The 21,234-nt window shown below is 42.4% G+C and overlaps 3 protein-coding genes across 10 annotated transcripts in view; 1 reads left to right on the top strand and 2 right to left on the bottom strand.

Moving 5' to 3' along the window:
• Positions 1 to 6,991, bottom strand: part of ATP7B (ATPase copper transporting beta) — a 46,312-nt gene extending 39,321 nt beyond the window's left edge. Inside the window, exon 1 of one of the 3 annotated variants that reach the window (XM_055701465.1) lies at positions 6,973 to 6,991. Coding sequence is in view for 1 of the 3 variants with exons in the window: in XM_027815894.2 (XP_027671695.1) it covers positions 1,788 to 1,805 (18 nt within the window). In the remaining 2 variants the exon portion in view is untranslated. Of the gene's footprint in view, positions 1 to 1,186; positions 1,366 to 1,787; positions 2,033 to 6,972 lie in introns of those variants that run through there. The other 2 variants (XM_027815894.2, XM_027815896.2) reach the window with 2 other exon arrangements.
• ALG11 (ALG11 alpha-1,2-mannosyltransferase) lies at positions 6,605 to 12,033 on the top strand. Of its 2 annotated transcripts, none has more exons than XM_055701472.1 (4): positions 6,605 to 6,676; positions 7,723 to 7,956; positions 8,672 to 9,603; positions 11,713 to 12,033. In XM_055701472.1, exons 1-4 carry the CDS (start codon positions 6,639 to 6,641, stop codon positions 11,982 to 11,984), a joined length of 1,476 nt encoding a protein of 491 aa, XP_055557447.1. In that variant the 5' UTR covers positions 6,605 to 6,638; the 3' UTR covers positions 11,985 to 12,033. The 2 variants fall into 2 exon arrangements, with proteins under 2 accessions (XP_055557447.1, XP_055557448.1); XM_055701473.1 differs by having other exon boundaries at positions 6,615 to 6,676; positions 7,762 to 7,956.
• A 3,304-nt stretch (positions 12,034 to 15,337) lies between these two features.
• Positions 15,338 to 21,234, bottom strand: part of NEK5 (NIMA related kinase 5) — a 29,701-nt gene continuing 23,804 nt past the window's right edge. For all 5 annotated transcript variants that reach the window (XM_055702493.1, XM_055702495.1, XM_055702494.1 and 2 more), the window contains 6 exons: positions 20,811 to 20,879; positions 19,868 to 19,991; positions 19,537 to 19,668; positions 18,316 to 18,453; positions 16,580 to 16,694; positions 15,338 to 16,168 (listed from right to left, as the gene is read on the bottom strand). In XM_055702493.1, coding sequence (XP_055558468.1) covers positions 15,916 to 16,168; positions 16,580 to 16,694; positions 18,316 to 18,453; positions 19,537 to 19,668; positions 19,868 to 19,991; positions 20,811 to 20,879 — 831 coding nt within the window. In that variant the 3' untranslated portion in view covers positions 15,338 to 15,915. The remainder of the gene's footprint in view (positions 16,169 to 16,579; positions 16,695 to 18,315; positions 18,454 to 19,536; positions 19,669 to 19,867; positions 19,992 to 20,810; positions 20,880 to 21,234) is intronic.

Here is a 21,234-nt window from a genome sequence, read left to right as displayed (position 1 = left end):
GCTCCTCCAACACAGAGCCCTTAGCAAAGTCCTATCAACTTTCTTGGTGTTCCAGGCAAAATTCTGCCTGGGAAGAAGGGTTTCCACTTTCTACATCATCTGTTTGGGGGTTTTACTCCTTTTTTCCCTTCCCTCCTTGTGGACTGGTTGCAGTTACTGGGTAGAAAAAGGCATGAGGGTGTTAGGGTCCTCTCTATGATCTCATCTTTGCAGAGAGTGTAATCTCTTAGGTGATCCTCTGGCCACAGGTGTGCAGACACAGCCCGGTCAGGCTGGCACGAAGGCCCTTCTCACCTGTCCTCCACTACAGCCACATGCTGTCCAGACAAGACTACCAACCACCCATGAGTGAATAAACCCAGGCATTGCTCACATGCCACTGACCCTCAGCATCACTGTACTCATGGTGAGACAGGAGGGGCAGCGGCTGGGGCCTCCCTAACTACAGTGCTGCCCTTAGGCAAGTTTTTCTTCCCTATTTGGAGATGGATGAAAATCTTCCATCTCTCCGGCTGACTCCCCTCAGCCACAGCAGGCAAGAAGTGAGGAGGGAAACCTCTGATGAGAACATTACAGGCACACGGGGACAGAGGCTTTGCTGTTCCCAGTTGTCAGAGATCCAAACTGTAATTTGGAGCAGTTAGCTGTTTAGCTAACTTATTGGTCTACAAAAATCCTGTTAATTATTTGCTCTTCAGGGCTAGGAACTATTACAGCACTGCTAATATCTCACATGAACTTACAGTCAACTCTGAGGCAAGAGCCACAGGCAGCAAGGGGCCAGTTTCTATCAGTGGACAAAACATACTTCCAGATGACCATGAAACTATGTGGAGCTTGCCTGGAAAGAGCCATACTGATTCGCTGCGGAGTCCTATAGAAACTAAGCAAAGAAACAAAGATGAAAACATATTTGCTGTTACTTTTTTCTGCTGGAATACCTGATAAAAATTCCCTATTACATCAAATAATACTGGCAGCCTGCAACAAGTAGTGGGGAAGAATTCAGGTGGAAATATCAGAACTAAAGCAACAGTCAGGGATGAAAGTATCAACACAGGAAACTCTGCTAATTTTACACAATCTGTTCCATACAAACAGATGCTTCAAAAAATATCTAAGAGAACGGCAATACAGAGTAAACCTCTTTCTGTTTACAAGTGTTTTTATCTGAAATACTTAATACCTGGATTGAAATGTGCAGTTAAAATCCTGCTTTCAAATGCAGATGTGTTTTCTCAGGTTGTTTTCTGTGGCATGCATGTGGCTCATCATGACTCAAACACTGTAAAAATAGTGTTTGTTTATTGCATGAGCACACAGAGGAAACTGGAGACATTTGACTCCTAAAGAGATCCCGGGAGCCTGCAGTTGTGAGAAAAGAAAAACACAAAAAAGCTTTCTGACAGTAAAATGGAGGGTTTTTTCAGCTCACAGCAATCCTGTCATTTCCAGAGTTCACCTCAGTCTGTTCTTCAGACAAAGAATGTTTCTTTCAAGGACAAGTGTTTAGTCAAAACCGATGCATTCTGCAGCTCAGTTTAAAAGAAGGAGACCATCCTGAGAGTTGCTGAGCAACCTGCTGAGATTTATTAACTGCCCTCAATTCCTGGGAAACAGAGATGTTAATCTATGGAAATTCAGGCTCAGTTCATTTACCATTCCCTCCTGGTACCTCCACTTGTTGAAAGAAAAGGTAGTGCGGCAGGGAACTACTTTAAGCGGCCCTATTTCATCCCCCAGAAGAGGATCTTTGATTGACTCTACCCCATGGGAAAATCACCGACCTTTCGAGCTTTCTTCATCCCCAGAATAGAAATAAGTCAGAGGAGGTGACGAGGCACAGTCTGCATCTCTCATGTCTGGACTAGCCAAACAGTCTCCTCCAATAATCGTAACTCCCTTCTGTCCTGCTCCGCAGGCAGTTTCTGGCTCTTTTCTCTGTCTTGATCAGTGCCAAGAAGCCAGACGTGAGCACAGAATGCAAATCCTGCCTCGTCCTGGCTTCATGTGAAATAATTTGGATTTTCATCCAAATAGCACTCTCCCTTGCTTCCTGAGGCAGGCAAAGAGAAGCACACACAAACACACGTGCACAAATGCACTTTGAACAAGTTAGTGCAGGGTATTTGTTTTTCAATATGTAAACCCTTTAATGTTTGATAATGAAGATGCCTAACTCACTAAAAATTTCACACTGTGAATTGTTGCAACTTCCTGAGCAGTTTCATAGTTGAATTAAACAGATGTTAAGGTACAACTGTGAAAGAGGTGGTCCTTTATGATCTCCTTCATGTCCAATTAGGTGCAGATGGCCACAGAGACATTAGTATCTACATAAGGGAGAAAGAAAAGCAAGAAGTGTTCAAGTCTGCTATCACAGACATTCAAAAACAGTCTCCAGCCTCTCAAGAATTCCAAACTTTCAGCTGAAAAAGCTGGGACTTAAGCTGAGTCTACATGTTACTTTGCAAATTCAGTGATATTATCAGTAGGGCTACATCATTTGCCATCTCATTTCTGCCTGTGCTCTGGGTTGCTTGAAAAGATTTCCTTCAGTCACCCTAAAAAATGGCAGGCATTTTGATTTTTCCTGCTGATGGCTGTTTAGAAGAGCTGTCAGAAGAATCCACAGGAGATTAAAACACAGCATAATCTACAGGATGAAACTCCAACAGTGGAACTGGTTTTTTTTTTTCCTACATGGTCCTTGCCCAGCTGGGACAACTTGTGTGAAAATAATCTTCTGTTAATCAAAAGCTATAGGTTCAATCTGCTTAAATTGCCTGGTGATACAAATAAACGTGGTTTATAGGAGCTCCTGCAAAAAAATCTGTGTAGATCCAAGCTGCTTAATTCTTCATTGCTTCTGCCCAAAGGGTGGCTTCTGCTCACAGATACATGGTGCGAGCACCCATGCCCTAGAACATCTAGCTCAAAAGTAAAGATGATAGTTAAGAAAATTTTTTACTAGAATCGCTTGCATTTAGCAACTTTAATATTACAACATATCAGTACAAACAAGCCCATAGTGTTTTTCTCAAGATACATTAGTGCCACAATTTATTTCCAATACTTGTTTCTTGCTTTGTAAATATTTTGCATACAACTAGTGCAACTTTATTTCTGCCTTCTGTTATTATGCAATGAAGAACAAATGTACTGTAACATTCAACAGCCTATCACAAGACGTGCAAAAAGGAAAAAAAATTGCTGTGTTTATAAATGATCTAAGATTCCTTATACTAAAAACAGTCCCAAGCATTTTGGTAACTAAGACCACAGCCCTGAATGAGAGACTCAATGCAACACAGGGCATGTTTCCGAAAGAAAGTAACCAACTGTACAAGAAAATACAAAAGACCACATGATCGTCATATGAGTATCCTTACACAATATTAATCCAGTTTCTTTGTGTTACTACTTGCCAGTGGTTTTATCCTACCAGCTTACTCATATGTGGAGTACTCAACAAGAGTAAGAGTGATAAAAATGTACTTTAAAACTGTCTCAAATGCCTTGCAGGCTTGCAGAGAACAAACTGAGTGGATTCTGCTATTTGTTCTGAATACTACTCACTTCAGAAGGCCTGTTTGCATGGATTTAACTTCAGAGTAAGGGCATTTAATAAGGAAAGCAATTAAAACAGGACAAAAATTCTTGCAGAGGCAGCAAAAGATTAAACATGTGGTGCATCTTTGGGAAGCTGAAAACAAAGCTGACTTCATGGCAAGACTAGTTTAATTTTGCTGGCATGTCAGCCACATGGAATTCCTACAGACAAGGGTTTTAATAGCATTCTCATGGCTGGAGTGGGAACACCACAGAGAGCTCAGCACTGCCTTTGCTGACGTTATTGCCAATACCCTAAATGCATGCATACAATATCGTCTGCTACATTTGTATTAAGGTGGGGAAGTTGTTAAGTGGTGACAACTCAATTAGTCTGTCAGATTTTCACACATTAAAGGTATCCTTTTATGTCTCTAAGACTGTCAGCAACACAGTCTTTGTATTGCTCACCCTGTGATTAAAGAAAAGTTAACAAAAGAACTTTGAAAGTATTAATATGTCTGGGGTTTAATTATCACTACAGGGACTAAGAAAAAATAAAACAACTAAGATGACCAAGGCAGTGGAGCATCTGTCCTGTGAGGAAAGGCTGAGAGCTGGGTCTGTTCAGCCTGGAGAAGGCTCAGGGAAGATCTTGGTAATGTATATAAGTACCTGAAGGGAGGGTGCAAAGAGGACCGAGCCAGGCTCTACCAGTGGTGCCCAGTGACAGGACATGAGGCAATGGGAACAAACTGAAACACAGGAGGTTCTGTTTGAACACCGGGAAACACTTTTCCACTGGGGGAGCAACCAAACACTGGCACAGGTTTCCCAGGGTGCTTGTGGAGTCTCCATCCTTGGAGGCATTCAAAACTCATCTGGACACGGTCCTGGGCAACTGGCTGTAGATGACCCAGCCTGGGCAGGGATGTTAGACAAGATGACCTCCAAAGTTCCCTACCAACCTCAACCATTCTGTGATTCTGTGAACTATGAATTATTAGAACTGGGAAAATTATTTTTCACCATCACTCAGATTTCTCCCTAAAACAAGCAAGTGGAACTCAAAAGCCAGGTACATAGGTGTCTCCCTCACTAATTGCTCTTCTTGCTACCTGGAACTCTTCACCATTACTTAAGTCTCCTCTTAATTAAGCCATGGCTAACCTGTAATCCTTCAGATTCCTAAAGACACTCAATCTAAGATTCATACCTTCAAAGGGAGTGGCCATAGGCTCCTTTTCAAGTCAGTGGGGAGGCACACAAATGTCACCATCTAAAACAGACTGGACTTTTTGTTCCCTAGAAGAACTGTGCCTCTTCTCTGAACCCAGGCAATTATCTTCCAATATTGGTGTTACAAGAGAGGTGTTTTGATTTGAGAGATGTGAGTGCAGTGAAGGTCTCTTCTGCATACACCCCACATGCTTCTCAGGCAATTGCTCTGTCAGGGAAAAGCAAAAAGATTAAGGGAGAGAAACCAACACCTGCGGCACTCTACTTACAAGTGCTTGCTGGACCTCTCAGCAGAACTCTTCCAATTTACCTGCTTACATAAAGGCAGAGGTGCCCTGATAAAACCTATAGTCAGTGGTATTTAGGACAGTGAAGTTATTTAAATAAAAATGCCGTAAAATTACCAATAAAACTCTGACTTTGAGGGCCTAACAGATTTCCAGTTCCATTCCCACATGGTGAGTCCTCATAAGTGGAAAACTCAATCCAGGCAGGTCAGAATCGAATAACTATTACTGAAGTTGAATTCTTCTCACTCCCACTACAGTAGAGACTTTGTCTCTGTGCTTCAGGCTATAGCAATGACCACATAAACTAATGATCCAACATTTTCCAACCAGCACTCTTCTGCCAAAGAAGACAGGACGACCTTCATAAACATTCTTAACAGCTTCAAGACCTCAAAATGCACAGGTGGCTATGACATGAAAGAGATCATGCTGATCTCTTAAGAGGCTGAAAGATCACAGGTTCTGAAAAGGCCCAGTTCAAAGAAACAGGGCTCAAAATGCCCTCAAATTTTGGACAAACTCAACTCTGCAAGAGAATGGAGACTGAGTTATTTGTATCAAATCTGCCGCATAAAGCATTTTATTATTTTTTAAATGGAGAATGTGGTGGGGGAAAAAAGCACTGAGTGATGTGACAGATCAGAAATGTTTTGGCCTATTTTGCCTAAGCCCCTCCTCACCTACAGTCTGGTATTTTCACTCAACACCTCCCAGCATCTGGGAGAGCAGGAGTTTCCTACATTGTTCCAGGGGAAGCCATTTTAGAAATACAAGCCTTGCTGTTCGCCGACACGACACATCATTAGTGGCATTTTGAAAAACAGCTCTGTTTAGTCACGTCTCTACACTAGTCCTCTGGTCTGTGCATATAATCCCCAATCAAGATAAAATGGGAGACAGCATGTATTAGCCAGAGACAGCCTGGACATTCTCCAGTGGAAATTGTTCCCAGTGAGCGTGTTCATGGAGATCCGGACACCCTGCCTGACAGGTGCTCCTCCATGAAGAGGGATTCACTTACAAACGGGAGATTAAAGCAGGGCGGGAGGACGGGACACAGAACACCACCCTCCTCTGGCCGAAGTAAGGGCCACTATTTACCGAGACACAATCTGCACGTGGTGGACGCAGAAGAAACGCCCTGTCCCGGGGAGGCCTCTGCCCCCTCACACACCCCGCGGCGCCCGCACTTCGCGCTGCCCCGCCCGGCGGCCGGGCCCTGGCTCCCGCGCGGAGGCGGCGCCCCCTGAGGCCAGGCAGCAGCGGCGGCGGCGGCGGGGGAGGTGGCGGGGGCGGTGCCAGCCTCGCTCCCGCCCCGGGGCGCCGCCAGCCCGCGCAATTCGCGCCCCTCCCATCCCCTCAGGCACGGCCGCGCCCCGCTCGCCGCTCCCTCCCACACGGCGGGGCGGTGCCTCTGCTTAGCCCCTCCCCCGTTCCCCTCCCCTCCGTCTATCTCCCACCGGACCCAATGAGAGGGAGGCAATACCAGCTTGGCCCCGCCCCCGCGCAGCCGGGTACCGCCCTTTCCGGCGGAAAGGTGTCGTGGCGTTATCCAAGATGGTGGCGGGAGGGTTGTGTCTGTGTGGGCTGATCAGGTACCGGGGGTGCGAGGGCGGCAGTGTGGGGGCGGGGCGTTCTGGCGGGGGAGGGGAGAAGGAGACCCCGTGCCTCTGTGGCCCCCTGCCAAGCCGCAACCGCGCTCCCCCGACCCCCCCGAGCCTGCCTGGGCTTCGCGCTCCCGCCCCGCCCCGCCGTACCCCCTTGAGGAGCGGAGGCCTCCGGGCAGGGCGAAATGGGACAGGACCCTGCCCGGCTGCTTCTCGCCCAGCCGCCGGCCTCAGATGGGTTAATGTTGCTTTTCCGCTTCATCCCGAAAGGAATGTTATCTTACGTGTCAGTCGTGACGCGTGGCTCGCCGCGGGCAGCTCCTTTAATGTCGAGTAAATGGTGTTTATCGTAACGGTAGCACAGCATCAGAAACCGGGCTCTGTTGCCTGTTAGGCTGTGTAGGCCAAGAAGAGAGACACCGTTCGTGGGTTAGGAGAGCTGTGCGGGGAGGTGGTGGTCTGCAAAGGGAATTCCCCTGTCAGAGAGTGCTTCAGAGATCTGAGGAAGCAGGTGTCTCTAAACGGAAACTGCTCAGAGCTTTTCTGGACAATTGACATGCATCTTCAAATCTCAGGGGGGATGAAAATGCAGGTTCTGGGACATGCACTGCAGGCTGGCTCAAGTAGCTCTGCACCAAAGCAGTTCATGCTAATAGGCTAAACATGAGCTGGGACCGAAGAAAACTCTTACAAATCTGTTTAGAAATCACTTTGCTAGTTGCATTTTGCCACATTGGTAAGGACGTGCAACCTTTATAGTGTATATGGCACATAGATACATGGCGTGAGTAAACAACAGTAAATTATTGTGAAGTAACAGTACGGAAAAAATTTGGCTAAACAGTATAGAACAGTGATTTTTTTTTTTTTTTGTAATTGTTGAAATGATACAGGGATGTTTATGATTTCTGAGATGAGAACTCAAGAAATTGTTGAACTCCCTGTAACTCTACCTGTAAGCCCTTCTCTCTCAATTTTGTACATAGTATTTTTTCAAAGCAGTTTTGTATTTTAAAATTTCTGGCTTGTTTCAGATTGCTGTGCTCATTGTTAATCCCTGCATTATTTCTAAGTGGAATTTTATGTGTCTGCTTGGTGGTACTGCTGTGGGGAATACGGCTGTGGATACAACAAAGGAAAAAACAGTTGACTTCAGCAGGAGAAGATGGGAAGCGGCCATTGCTGGTTGCCTTTTTTCACCCATATTGCAATGCAGGTGGTGGAGGGGAGAGAGTCTTATGGTGTTCCATTAGAACGCTCCAGAAAAAGTAAGCCTATATGTTTATCAAATACCATATTTCATTCTCAGCTGCTGATGGTATTATCTGTGCACATTTTGGCATTTTACGTATTTAAATAGGTGTCATTTATCTACCAGTCCTATGGGGGTTTTTTGCATTTGAGTTTCACCTGGTTGCACCATTCCACTTCATCCCTTTATCCGGATTTTGATCTTTCTTGCTGTGGCATCTATCAATTCTTTCTCCCCTTGGGAGAACCCCTCCTACTTCATTGGTTTTCTGCTACTGGTATGGAGCTTTGTATGGGCTTAACTCATCAGTAGGTAACTGATGATTTTCATACTTGCCTCTTGGTGCAGGAGGCAAAACAGGTTAACATCTAAAGTGGGTTTAACATTGGCACACCCACTGGCTCGCACAGTTTTCTGCATTTTAGTCATGCTATGCACACACAGACATCTCGTAATGTAGGGCAAGGCATTCTTAAGTCTGTAGAATAATACTAAGCTCCCTTTTTGTTTTACAAAAAAACATATTCCCCAGGTCCTCAGCCATATGTTCTTCTGCAGATCAGAAAAAACTGTGGAAGTATAAGGAAAAGTATAATTCAGTTAAAATAATTTCAGAGCTAGGCCAGACATTAGTTCTCACATATCTTTTGAGTAATTTTGAATGGATAATATTTTAGTTACATGTTAAAAAATTTGAAGAATCTATTAAATTCTTTTCTTTACTCTTGCAGGTACAGAAATGTAACGTGTGTTATTTACACTGGTGATAGAGATGCCACTGGAGAAGAAATAGTAGAAGGTGCTTTCAGAAGATTCAATATTAAATTATCTCATCCTGTGAAGTTTGTATTTCTGGAAAAACGCTACCTTGTGGAAGCTTCTCTTTACCCTCACTTCACTTTGCTGGGACAAAGTTTAGGATCAGTGTTTCTTGGCTGGGAAGCTCTTCTAAAGTGTGTTCCTGATATTTATATTGACTCAATGGGTTATGCCTTCACGCTTCCCCTCTTTAAATATTTAGGAGGTTGTCGCGTAGGATGCTATGTCCATTATCCCACTATCAGCACCGATATGCTTTCTGTCGTTAGGAATCAGGATACCAGATTTAACAATGCAGCCTTCATTACAAACAGTCCTCTTTTCAGCAAATTTAAACTTGTCTATTACTACTTCTTTGCTTTCATGTATGGATTGGTTGGTTCCTGCAGTGATGTGATTATGGTTAATTCTTCTTGGACACTAAATCACATCCTTTCCCTCTGGAGAGCTGGGGCTTGCACTTGTGTTGTACATCCACCGTGTGATGTTCAGACCTTCCTGGATATTCCACTGGAAGAGGAGAAGAGCACCAGTGAATATTCCATTGTTTCTGTCAGCCAGTTCAGGCCTGAAAAAGATCATCCATTGCAAATCAGAGCCTTTGCTAAATTGCTGAAAGAGAAGAGACTGGGGCAGCAGCCATCATTGAAGCTTGTCTTAATTGGAGGCTGTCGTAACCAACAAGATGAAGAACGTGTAAATAACCTTAAGCACCTTTGTGATGAGCTGGGAGTTAGTAAGGACGTGATATTCAGAATAAACATTTCCTTTGAGGAGCTAAAGAGACACCTGGCTGAGGCCACCATTGGCCTGCATACGATGTGGAATGAGCACTTTGGGATCGGTCAGTATTTTTCCTCAGTGTTGAGCCATTTGTCCCAGCTGGGGACACAGGGAGGGCTTCAGTTCGTGATTAAGGCTCCTCAGTACAGGTGTCTAAGCAGAGGGGTCTGCATGCCAGGCAGGTGTCCAACTTGCATTCCTGTCACAGGCTATTTAGCTGAGGTAAAGCCTACAGGACCAATTCAGGTGACTAACCACTAGGTGCTACTGTAGCGCAAGCCAAAGCATCTTAGACTGTTAATAATGATGGACATCCTCTGGTCACCTAAACAGACAGCTAGTCCCGTCTGTGCTGCCCAGGATGTCCTGACTGACCTCCAGCTGTCCCTCTGCAAGGTCATGGGTCACCCTAAGGTCGCATGTTAAGTTTGCCAGCCTCATTGCACAGATGCCAGCCATACCCAACAGAGCCTCAAAAGGCAGCAGGTACTTCTGTTTAAGCACCTTGGATTGTGCCCTGTTGGCTCCACTGACCACAGAGGGAGCTTAGATGTAGTTCATACATAGACATTCATGTGTAGAGATTGTGATTGTCTATTACCTGCCTCAGCTGCCATTTGAAATGTCTAGTAAACGTCATGGGGCTCCATCTGCTGTTTCAGAGGTGTGAGTCTCCCACAGATCCTGTCTCTTACTTGTAAGCCCCGTGTAGATGCCACCAGGTACCTACTGTTGGTCATCTCATTGCACTAGGCCACTGTGCTAAGGCAATTAAATCCATTGTAAGGCAATTAAATCAGTCACCATAGCACGGAACAGAACACCAAAGAGGAGCTGGGACCTGGTTTGCAATGTGCTGTCATACAGAATTAAGGTATTGGGCTCAGTTTATTGGGGTTATTTGGGTCCCGACCTTGAAATGGAATGTAAGATGACCCATCTGTCATAAATCTACAAGGTAAGTTAGCAGCCAAACGGATGGATATAATGTGACTAAACTGCAGTTCATGTCATCAGACTTTATTACAATACAAGTTAAATAAGTATCAACCCTAGTAGTCTGTAGGAACTTGGTATAAAAAATTTACTCTGAAGTGTCTCCCAGAATAATGGGTTTCTCATATTTCTTCCCCCACAAAACAATTCAAGTAAGTTTAAAAAAAAAGTTACACAATCACACTGTGATTTTGAATTTCAGCATGATTTCAGCTTCATCTCCAATTTTATCTGTAAAAAACATGTTCCAAAAGCATTATTTATAGTTGGCAATTTTTGAGCTAGGGGAACTTTTGAAAAACCAAATCAGAACTGAGACAAATCAGCAATTAAAGTGATTTCTGAGGTCTGTTCTGGAACTGTGGAGGAGAACTGAAGTGATGTATACATTACATGCTATTCCTATCCCTCTGCTTTTGGCTGAGGAAAGCTTACTATCAGATTCCCATTCCATTAAAACTTCTTTCATCAAAAATACAGATGTAGTGGTAACAATTTTTACTAGTTTGTCTTGCTGAGTTGTCAAAAGCTATAGATTTGTTAATCTTCAAAATATTGAACTTCTGAATATCATCTGATTGAAACATGCATAGTCAGCTTTTCTCTCAGTATCTTTCTAAATGTTAAAAATCTTCAATGTGAATGAGAAAATGAAGTTACATTCAGCTGTAATTTTTAATTATTTTTTTGCAGCTGACACCAAACCATAAAATGCGCATTGCAGTGTTCCGTCACAAAGCAGAACAGAACTATGCAGTGTTGTAGAGCTACCTTCCCTTGTATCTTCACATTTGTTTCAATATCTGGCTTTTTTTTCACCATTATATACTGGTGATACAATCTCTCTCAGCTGAATCAAGTATGTTACAAGAACCGCAATTTAACCAGTTATAACTTTATATATAACTTATTATATAGCTTAACCAGTTATATCTGGTTTCTAATTTCAATTTTATATGCTTAAGAGAAACTTACAATTTCAGTCCTCAGGACTGAAAACCTTAAATTTGTTTTTCTTCTGAGACCATTTACTCTGTATTTTTCAAACTGATCTAGAACAGCAGTCTGTAGTAACTTCTGGGTGAATTGTACTGCGGTTTTACCTTTCCATGCCTCACAGAAAGCCAGAGTATGATGTGCACACTCATGTCAGCATGTTTTGTATCTTTTACAGGAGTAGTTGAATGTATGGCAGCTGGCACTGTTATCCTGGCTCACAATTCTGGAGGTCCCAAATTAGATATTGTGATACCCTATGAAGGACGTACTACTGGCTTCCTAGCAGAAAACGAGGACAATTATGCCGAGATGATGGCTTATATCCTTTCTTTGTCTCCTGAAAAAAGGTTAGAGATCAGAGAAAATGCTCGTCGCTCTGTGCATAGGTTTTCTGACCAGCATTTTGAAGAGACATTCCTGTTATCTGTGGAGCCATTATTTAAATAAATGTATATAAATATAAAGGTGTATGAATAAAATTAACTTTTTATATTTGGCTATGTGTCACCTATAAATGTATCTAATCTATGATCCCTTGGTCCCATTCAATAAAGAGATGTTTTTCTTTCTGTCAGGGTATCTGCTTTACGTAATAGAGATTCTTCTACTGGGAAAAAAACACTCCTGATAATTTTCTGTGTTGACTACGTGACAGTGTGGTGCACTGTAAAACCCTCTGGATTCACAGAACCATCATATTTCCTTGGTAACAGAACTACATCTGGAAGTTCTTTTATTTATTGAATACTTTCAGTCTCCACCCATTTAATGACTTTTCACCCACAGTCACACTTTTTAAAGGCAACGCTTTTGTTTGATAGCTTTTTTTACCCAGGAGATTTTGTTTCCAGAGTCTGCAGCACATTTTCAAATGGCTGTCCCCCGTTGTGTGGCAAAATCCTATTATGTGGGATTTTAATTGTGATTCTGGATATTTTGTTACCTACAGTGATTCCTTTAAGTTAATGATACGGTGGTTTTGCTAGCTTGCTTTTTAATAGTGTAATAATTGCCCTTGCCCATGATGCTTGCATTAGCTATTTCCTCATGCCCTTTCACAGTATGACAGCTTAATGGTATTTTTCCAACTCTACTCTCCTGAAATGTTTTCTGTTCTGTTCTAGGGAATAGAAGGGTCTAGATTCGAGGGCATAAATAAATGCTGTACAAACATGAACATTAAAGCCCTAAACTACTGCTTATTATAAACCGGAACGCTGAACAAAATGTTCAAAAATTGGACATCTGCTTTTGTATCAAAAGTGGAAAAGCATATAGTTCTTTTTTGAGCCATTGAAGCAGTATTTAATACTTTAGCAAACTCACAGAAGTGAAAAATTTCAACTTACCAGATGTCTGCTGCAAATACAATACAGCAGAGAGGAAGCAGTCTCAGAGGCTCCTGGAGTGTGTGGAAGGCAATTTCCTGACACAGTGGGTGAAGGACCCAGCTGGGGAAGGCACCCGCTGGGCCTGTTGTTTGCAAACAGAGAAGGACTTGTGGGTGATGTGGTGGTTGGAGGCCATCTCGGGCACAGTGATCATGTAACGATGAGGACTTTCACGTTTTGGAGAAGTAAGGAAGGGGATCAGCAGAACTGCTACCTTGGATGCCCAGAGGGCTGACTCTGGGCTGTTTACGGTCCTGGTTGACAAGAGTCCCTTGGGAGGCGGTCCTGAAGGGCAGAGGAGTCCAGGAAGGCTGGGCATTCTTCAAGAAGGAACTCTTTAAGGCGCAGGAGCAGGCCGGCCCCGTGTGCCCAAAGACAAGCCAGTGAGGAAGAAGACGGGCCTGGCTGAACAGAGAGCTTTGGCTGGAACTGAGGAAAAAAAGGGTTTATGACTTTTGGAAGAAGGAGCAGGGAACTCAGGAGGGCTAGGAGACGAAATGAGGTTATGCAAAGAGAAAATTAGAAGGGCCAAAGCCCAACTAGAACTTAAACTGGCTACTGCCATAAAAGACAATAAAAAATGTTTCTATAAATACATTAGCAACAAAAGAAGGGCTAAGGAGAATCTCCATCCTTTATTGGATGCGGGGAAAACCATAGTGACAAAGGATGAGGAAAAGGCTGAGGTACTTCATGCTGCCTTTGCCTCAGCCTCCAATAGTGAGATGCTCTGGGTACCCAGCCCCCGGAGCTGGAAGGTGGGGGTGGGGAGCAGAATGAAGCCACCATAACTCAAGGTGAAATGGTACCTGCTACACCACTGAGGCACACATGAGTCTATGGGGCCAGGCGAGATCCACCGGAGGGAACTGAGGGAGCTGGCAGGCGTGCTCACCGAGCCGCTTTGTCACCAGCCCTGGCTGACCAGGGAGGTCCCAGCTGGCTGGGGGTGCGTGAACGTGACACCCATCTGCAAGAAGGGCCGAAAGGAGGATCTGGGTAGCTACAGGCCTGTCAGCCTGACCCTGCTGCCAGGAAAGGTTATGGAGCAGGTCATCCTGTAAAACATCGCATGGCATGTGCAGGACAACCGGGGGATCAGGCCCAGCCAGCCTGGGGTTATGAAAGGCAGGTCCTGCTTGACGAATCTGGTCTCCTTCTACGACAACGTGACCTGCTTAGTGGATGAGGGAAAGGCTGTGGATGTTGTCTTCTTGGACCTTAGTAAAGCTTTTGACACCATTTCCCGCAGCATTCTCCTGGAGAAATGGGCTGCTCGTGGCTCGGGCAGCTGTGCTCTACACTGGGTAAAAAGCTGGCTGGAAGGCTGAGCCCCAAGAGTGGTGGTGAATGGACCAGCTGGTGGCCGGTCACAAGTGGTGTTCCCCAGGGCTCAGTGCTGGGGCCAGTCCTGTTTGATATCTTTATCAATGATCTGGACAAGGGGATCAAGTATGTACTCAGTAAGTTTGCAGATGACACCAAGCTGGGGGGGAGTGTTGATCTGCTGGAGGGCAGGCAGGCTCTGCAGAGGGATCTGGGCAGGCTGGACTGGTGGGTCAAGGCCAATTGTATGAGGTTCAACAAGGCTGAGTGATGGGTCCTGCACCTGGGTCACAACAGCCCCAGGCAGCGCTACAGGCTTGGGGCACAGCGGCTGGGAAGCTGCCTGGTGGGAAAGGACCTGGGGGTGCTGGCTGGACATGGGCCAGCAGTGTGCCCAGGTGGCCAAGAAGGCCAACAGCATCCTGGCTTGTATCAGGAACAGTGTGGCCAGCAGGGCCAGGGCAGTGAGCGTCCCCCTGTACTGGGCACTGGTGAGGCTGCACCTCGAATCCTGTGTTCAGTGTTGGGCCCCTCACTGCAAGACAGACACTGAGGTGCTGCAGCGTGTCCAGAGACGGGCAGCGGAGCTGGCGAAGGGTCTGGAGCACAAGTCTGGTGAGGAGCAGCTGAGGGAACTGGGGCTGTTCAGCCTGGAGAGGAGGAGGCTCAGGGAGACCTTACTGCTCTCTACAGCTGCCTGACAGGGGGGTGTGGTCTCTTCTCCCAGGTAACAAGGAAATGGCTTCAAGATGTGCCAGGGGAGGTTTAGATTGGATATGAGGAAAAATTTCTTCACTGAAAGGGTTGTCAAGCATTGGAACAGGCTGCCCAGGGAAGCAACTGAGTCACCATCCCTGCAGATATTTAAAAGATAGGTAGAGGTGGTGCTTGGGGACATGGTTTAGTGATGGACTTGGCAGTGCTGGCTTAATGGTTGGGCTCAGTGACCTCAAAGTCTTTTCCAAACTAAATGAATCTATGATTCTATAAAAAAGCTACTGATAGAATGCGGTTTTCCCTCTATTTAAGTTTTATCTGGATTATATGAAATTTTTAATATGAAAAAATACAGTTAGAAGAACCTACTGTCCAATGTTTTATTAGGAAATGGGGAACACACAGTTCTCATGGTTCTAATAAATGCTTTTACTTCTACTATAAAAAACTGCTGAGCAGTTGGTGGTACTATGTAGTACTGTGCAAATGAAACTATGGATTACAAAGCTGTATTAGCAGTACATGGAGATTATGAAAGGCTGTAAGAGCTTCTTTTATAACAAGGAGCTGATTGAGCTAGGGAAATATACTGGTTAGGAAACTTTCTTACATGATACAAATACAGTTAAAGAGAGTATGTAATTAGGAATTTGCTCAAGGAAGTCTTGTCAGAGATGTCCCAGGTAGTTTAGAATAATAGATGAAAGTGCACTACAGTCTGGATGAGGATTTTTCAACATTTAGACATATGACAATTAGCCTGATTTTCTTCCTTTTAAACAAAATAGTAACAACCTTCTATTAATTTTAATTGAGCATTTAGCACAGTGGAAAAGCAGTTGAATTACTTGGCATTTAATGTCATCTATCCTTAAATGTTGTTACTGATGTGGCTGAAATTTCAAGCAAGTTAAAGTTTTTGAAACAGTTAGTTTGCTGGTGTTCTATGTAGCTCTTGCTTCCTGCTTACTTTTTTCGTTGTATGTGTCAGCACTAAATGACCCATGGTTATTTTCTAAATCATCATTAGATTTTCCAAGTAGTTTGTGAGGTAAACTCATCCTTTCTTCATCTGTTTGACCTTTATTTGTTGAAAGGATGGGAGACTCCATGCTTCTCTCTGCTGGAGAAGCTGCCACTTTTTCCAGACATTCCTTCAGCTCATGTCTGAGTTCATCTTCAGAATCTTCAAAATTTCTGTACAGTAAAAAAAAAGATAATTGTATTAATTAAATACATCCTTGTTACAAGCCTTTCTCCTTTCAAGGTCTTTGAGATTTTTTTAAAGATACTTTATAAAGAATATACAAGCAACACACACAATATGAACTGTTTCTTCTTCCTCTGTAAGATTGTTTACCTGTATTTATAAGGTAAGAGAACAGGAGTTGCAAAGCCATGTTAATACTTCTGCATAACCTTTTTAATGACCATGTTGGTATGTGACCTACTAATTTACAGAATTAAACATTAAATTAGCAGACTGTAAAACAAGTAAATTTTCTTCACTTGTGAATTTAAAAGAACAGAAGAAAAGCTTTAGGCAATGCAGCCTGTCATTTCATGAAAACAGTTGTATGGATTTTTCTTCTAATGTGCTTGACTTACGTGTCTTCATCATCTGATCTTGGTTCAAGTCTGCCTTCATCAACAGCAACAGCAAAGTATGCTTCTGAATCATCTTCCTTGTTTTCTTTTGGAGGCAACATAGTTAATCTTTCTTCTGGAAAGGAAGAGAAATATTCCTTTATTTGTGTATTAGCTAACTATAAAAGTCTACATAAAGTAATAGCAAATACGTAATTGCTTGATTATTTTTTTGGTTGTTGTTCAAATTACAACTATGTTAATACCATGCTTCTGTTGATCACACATTTTAGTTAGTGTTTTGTAACTTCTGCATAGTGAAACCTAATGTGTTTGTAGATCATAACCGAAGGACTATAAAAGTTAAGAAAGAAAGATGATATAATGTTAGTATGTTTAAGTTCCCAATACAGGGATCTGCATTTTCAATGGAAAACTTAGGCGAGTACTGTTTGAGAAAGACTGAAAATTACTGCTTTGGATGTACCTATGGTTACCTAAAAATGCTCACTTTCGAAGACTGAAGGGCAATCTTAATCTGAAGATTGGGAGAACGTGGGAGAACAATGCTAAGAGTTGTTCTAATATAAAGACTAAACCCGGCATGTGATCCAACAGAGATCTGTCAGTTTGGGTAATGCTGTACTCCACAACGTCAGCTTTAGCAGCAGGGCAGAATGGGGTATTGAGAGAGTGCCATATTTTAATAAATGTAACTGATAAAAGTAACAGCAATTAGAATACCTGTGTACTTATTTTTGCTTTGGCCTATGAACTGCTGATATCAGTGAAAAGTGGTCTGAATTTCATTTTGGTTTGGGGTTTGGGTTTGCTTTTTTTTTAATGTGTAAGCAATAAAGCTAGTCTTTGGAGAGAAATTTAGGTGGTACATTTAGCTGGTTTAGTCTTCAGGATGGGGCAGTTTTAAAAGAGCTCGTTATGCTCTAAGGAAACATCTGTGAGGCATAATTAGTAGGAGAGTGCTGACTGCACAGCTGCAAATGGAAGACATTTCTCACAATCCATTAAAATTGTTGAAACTTGGTATGTGCAAGTTAGCTGGCTCAGAAGGCCTGTCATCCAATTATACATTCAGTAGATTGGCAATTGTGCATAAAACCACAATGTCCAGTTATATTTACAGCATCTTTCTGTGGAAAATACTGTGGCTTTTTAGCAAACAACTTTGATGCAAAGAAAATGTCAATTTTAAAACAGTCTGTTACTTTAGGAGAGTGCACTGCAGTATGTGTTCAACTCAATTTCAGAATTTCAGTGTCTGCTGCATCAGCATGGACCATGTTGTAAAGTAAGTCACCACTGTAGTTTAAGTCGCCATGCACTATCATTTACAGCTGTTGTACAGAAATACATTTATTTGCATAAATGCTTTCTACAGCATACGGTTCTTCAACCTTAACAGTTACAGGGGCTAAATCCAGGTTTGTGGTACCTGCGGACTTGCTGGCAGTAGTAGCTTACCTCTGTCTACCCAAGCAAATGAAAACACGACATATGAAAGTAATAGCCAGTAGGTAGGGCTTGCCCTTTTCCTGGCTATTGAAAACAGCAGCATCCTGAAAGAGGCCTTTCGCTGCCACAGGACAGAGCAGTGGATGCTGGGGCAAGCTGCCCGTGTTTTTCTAGTTTGCCAAGTGCTTCAAAATGTTGGTTCTCATCACAGACCCTCTGCCAGTGGTAGAAGAAGTAATACACTAAAGAGAAACTTGCAGAGTTTACAGTAACAAACATCCTACCTATTTCTTCTTCAAGGGAGGTGAAGGAATCATTAGACAGTTCTGCTTTTGCTAAGATGTTCAGGAGTGTCCCTGGCAGTGTTTGTTTCCACTGCTTCCTGTTTTCTGGGATGTCTTCAGGCAGATAAGCGTGGTCAGCTGAAGAACAGCAAGGTTCTCGGGTCACTAAAGCATGAGTGTAGCTTGCCACTGTCTTTTTTTCAGATTCAGACTTTCTAGTCTTGACACTGACTTCTTCCTTTTTGGTAATGCTGGCACCTGTATTTTTTTTACTTTGTGGAATACTCATTAGTTTTCAGTAAGTATTTTATCTGATCAATACCGTAGAGAAAAAAATAGTTTGGACTATCTGTCAGATAAAATTTCTAACACCAGTTTTAATGCTCAAGTAACTGCTTTTTAAGCCTGGAATAGACAGGTGCAACTTTACTGAGCAGTCCTTGCTCTCAAACTTGTTGGCTTCTTCAGGCTGAAAAATCTTCAAAGAATTTCCTGTTTCTTTTGCACCCTACGCTCTTTTATCTAAGCCAGAACGAACAAGAAGTGGTACACTAATAATATTCTGCTTTGTCATCACTGTCTATGCAAACTCTTCAGGTTATTTCTGTGTATCTGGGGTGTTGGGAGCATGCTGGAATGCTGGAAGTAACTCCAGTGACTGCAGCAACCAGTCATTGGAGACAGCTGGCTGCCTGGGAACATATGCACTGTTACTGTAACAAGCCCAGTGATTAGCCTCTCCTGAAACGGAGCATCACCACAGCCACACCTGTGTGAGCACGCACCTGTGCTTGTGACCCCACAGCGACACTAGTGTGTGGGGTGAGAGACCAAACCCCCCCACACACCCTGGGATGGCGTTGGCAACTGACTTCTCTAGTTCTTGTTCATTAGCTCAAGGCCCAAGAAAGTGGTGATGGTTAGTTGCATAGACTGGTTATTTTTAGCCACCGTTACCCAGGCCACAGAGTGATTCGCAAAATGCAGCCCTCTTAACGTGCATGAGCAGCACAACATCACTGCAATATTAGAGGGGAAAATGACAACTGCATTCTATGATTTAACACATACAATAACCTCAGTTATTATGAAGTCTTGCAATTAAAAGCCTGCCAGATCATGTGAACATTCTGGTATGGAATCATTTTGGCAAAGGTCTGTAAGTATTCTGGCTGAATTTTACCAGCTCCTTACTTTCACTGAAAACCAAAACTTTCTTACTGAGTTCGTTTTCAGCCATAGGAGGACATACAGATGTGACATCAACATCAGCTAAAAAATTCAGTAATGTCTGAGGTGCTCCAGCTTGCCGATATTTTCTGTTTTCTTTCTTATCATCTATGTCATTGGACTCTAAGGGGAAGAAAAAGAGAAGGCAAAGTTATTTCTTTTTTTTTTTTTTTAAAGTAGATTTCAGTGTGATTGTAACATTATGTGATATAAAGACAGAGCTCATCAGATAAACTTGCTCTAGCCTGGAGTTACTGAATTTACCTAACTCCTATGTAATTTTCACGATTAATACTCAGCATTGCATTTCTCCAAGAAATACCTGTTTGGTATCCAGATACTTCTTCCAAAGCTCTGTCCATATGAGCTTCATAAACTTCCACCGCTTTCTTCTTAAGATTCTCACAATCCACAAAAGTTAAAGTCTTACTGAGTTTATCTAGTACCTGAAAAAAAAAATAGCTTACTTTGGAAACAGAAAACAAATATGGTAAAATAACTAATCCCTTCTTATTTTACTGTGTTTGTGAGCCATTCTCATGTATGCACGGGAAAACTATGTATCAAAAAGCGAAGCAGCAAAATTCAAAAGTCACATTGTGAGTTGTGTATCAGAGGGCTGCATGGAGCTCTGCAGAGGTGTGAAACGACAGAATGACAAAACAGTGCTTGATAAATTGAGAATATATATACCAGAAAGAAATTGTATTTTTGATGTTGCTGTTACAAATATTTTAAAAAATTCTAATATACTAACAACAATCTTAATAGGTACCTGTTACATGTTGATCAGCCACAAATGTCATTTTAATAAATGAAATCACACATGTTTTCTGTAGTCTCACTTCCACTTTTTCTACATAACAACTGGTTCATCACAATGTTATTCTTGCTTTGTGATACAATACTAGTGAAAATAAACATAAATGTACTAAAACAATTCAAATCAAATTTGGCATTCTCAGACTAACTCAATTTTGAGGCGAGTTCTTCCCCTCAAGCCCAATTAAAAAAAATTAAATATCTGCACTCCTTTCATCTTTTACCATGTGAAGGATTGATCCACATATTATCCAATTTTCCTCTGAGTAATTATCTTCTTCAAGAAGGTCATATATATGCAATATGTCAACAAATCCTCAATAGGAAGCTTCGTTATAACAAAGGTAGAGGATGATGGTAATGGAAACAAACCTTAGATACTGGAGCTACTCTTATGGTTTCAGATTACTAATGTAAATGCTTTGAATACAACTACAACATACCTCTGCTTCTTGAATACTGTCTTCCTCAGGAACACATACATCTAAATTAATTTCAAACTTTACTCCTCCCTGAAGAAAATTATCACACTTCATTAATTCATTTTATTAAATAAAAACATTTAATTAAATGTACACAGTTTATATAGTACTACAAACTTGAAAGTTATTCTTCTATTGAAAATACATTTTATTTAACAATATTTTTCTTCTATTTAACAAAATCAAAGTTGAACAAATTGGAAAAAAATAGACTTCTCTAAATACACTTTATGGATATTTTCAAATGAAAAAAAAAGTGGACTGCATCCACTTTTGATTTTAAGGAAAGGTGTCTTTAATAATCATTTAATTCAAATCCTTGCAATACACAGAGTTGGTTCTTACAGCTGGCTCTCAACCAGTATTAAAACTTGAATACTGTACT

This window comes from Falco cherrug, chromosome 2, assembly GCF_023634085.1.
Source record: "Falco cherrug isolate bFalChe1 chromosome 2, bFalChe1.pri, whole genome shotgun sequence".
NCBI lineage: Eukaryota > Metazoa > Chordata > Aves > Falconiformes > Falconidae > Falco > Falco cherrug.
Note: the sequence above shows the minus strand (reverse complement) of the source record. Positions and strands in the feature narration are given on the sequence as shown.

Bases quoted from the DNA above. Each gene is read 5' to 3' on its own strand.
- ALG11 (XM_055701472.1), top strand. From the start codon at position 6,639: ATGGTGGCGGGAGGGTTGTGTCTGTGTGGGCTGATCAG. The intron at 6,677-7,722 runs GTACCGGGGGTG...GGCTTGTTTCAG, and splicing joins TGTCTGTGTGGGCTGATCAG to ATTGCTGTGCTCATTGTTAA. The intron at 9,604-11,712 runs GTCAGTATTTTT...TATCTTTTACAG, and splicing joins GAATGAGCACTTTGGGATCG to GAGTAGTTGAATGTATGGCA.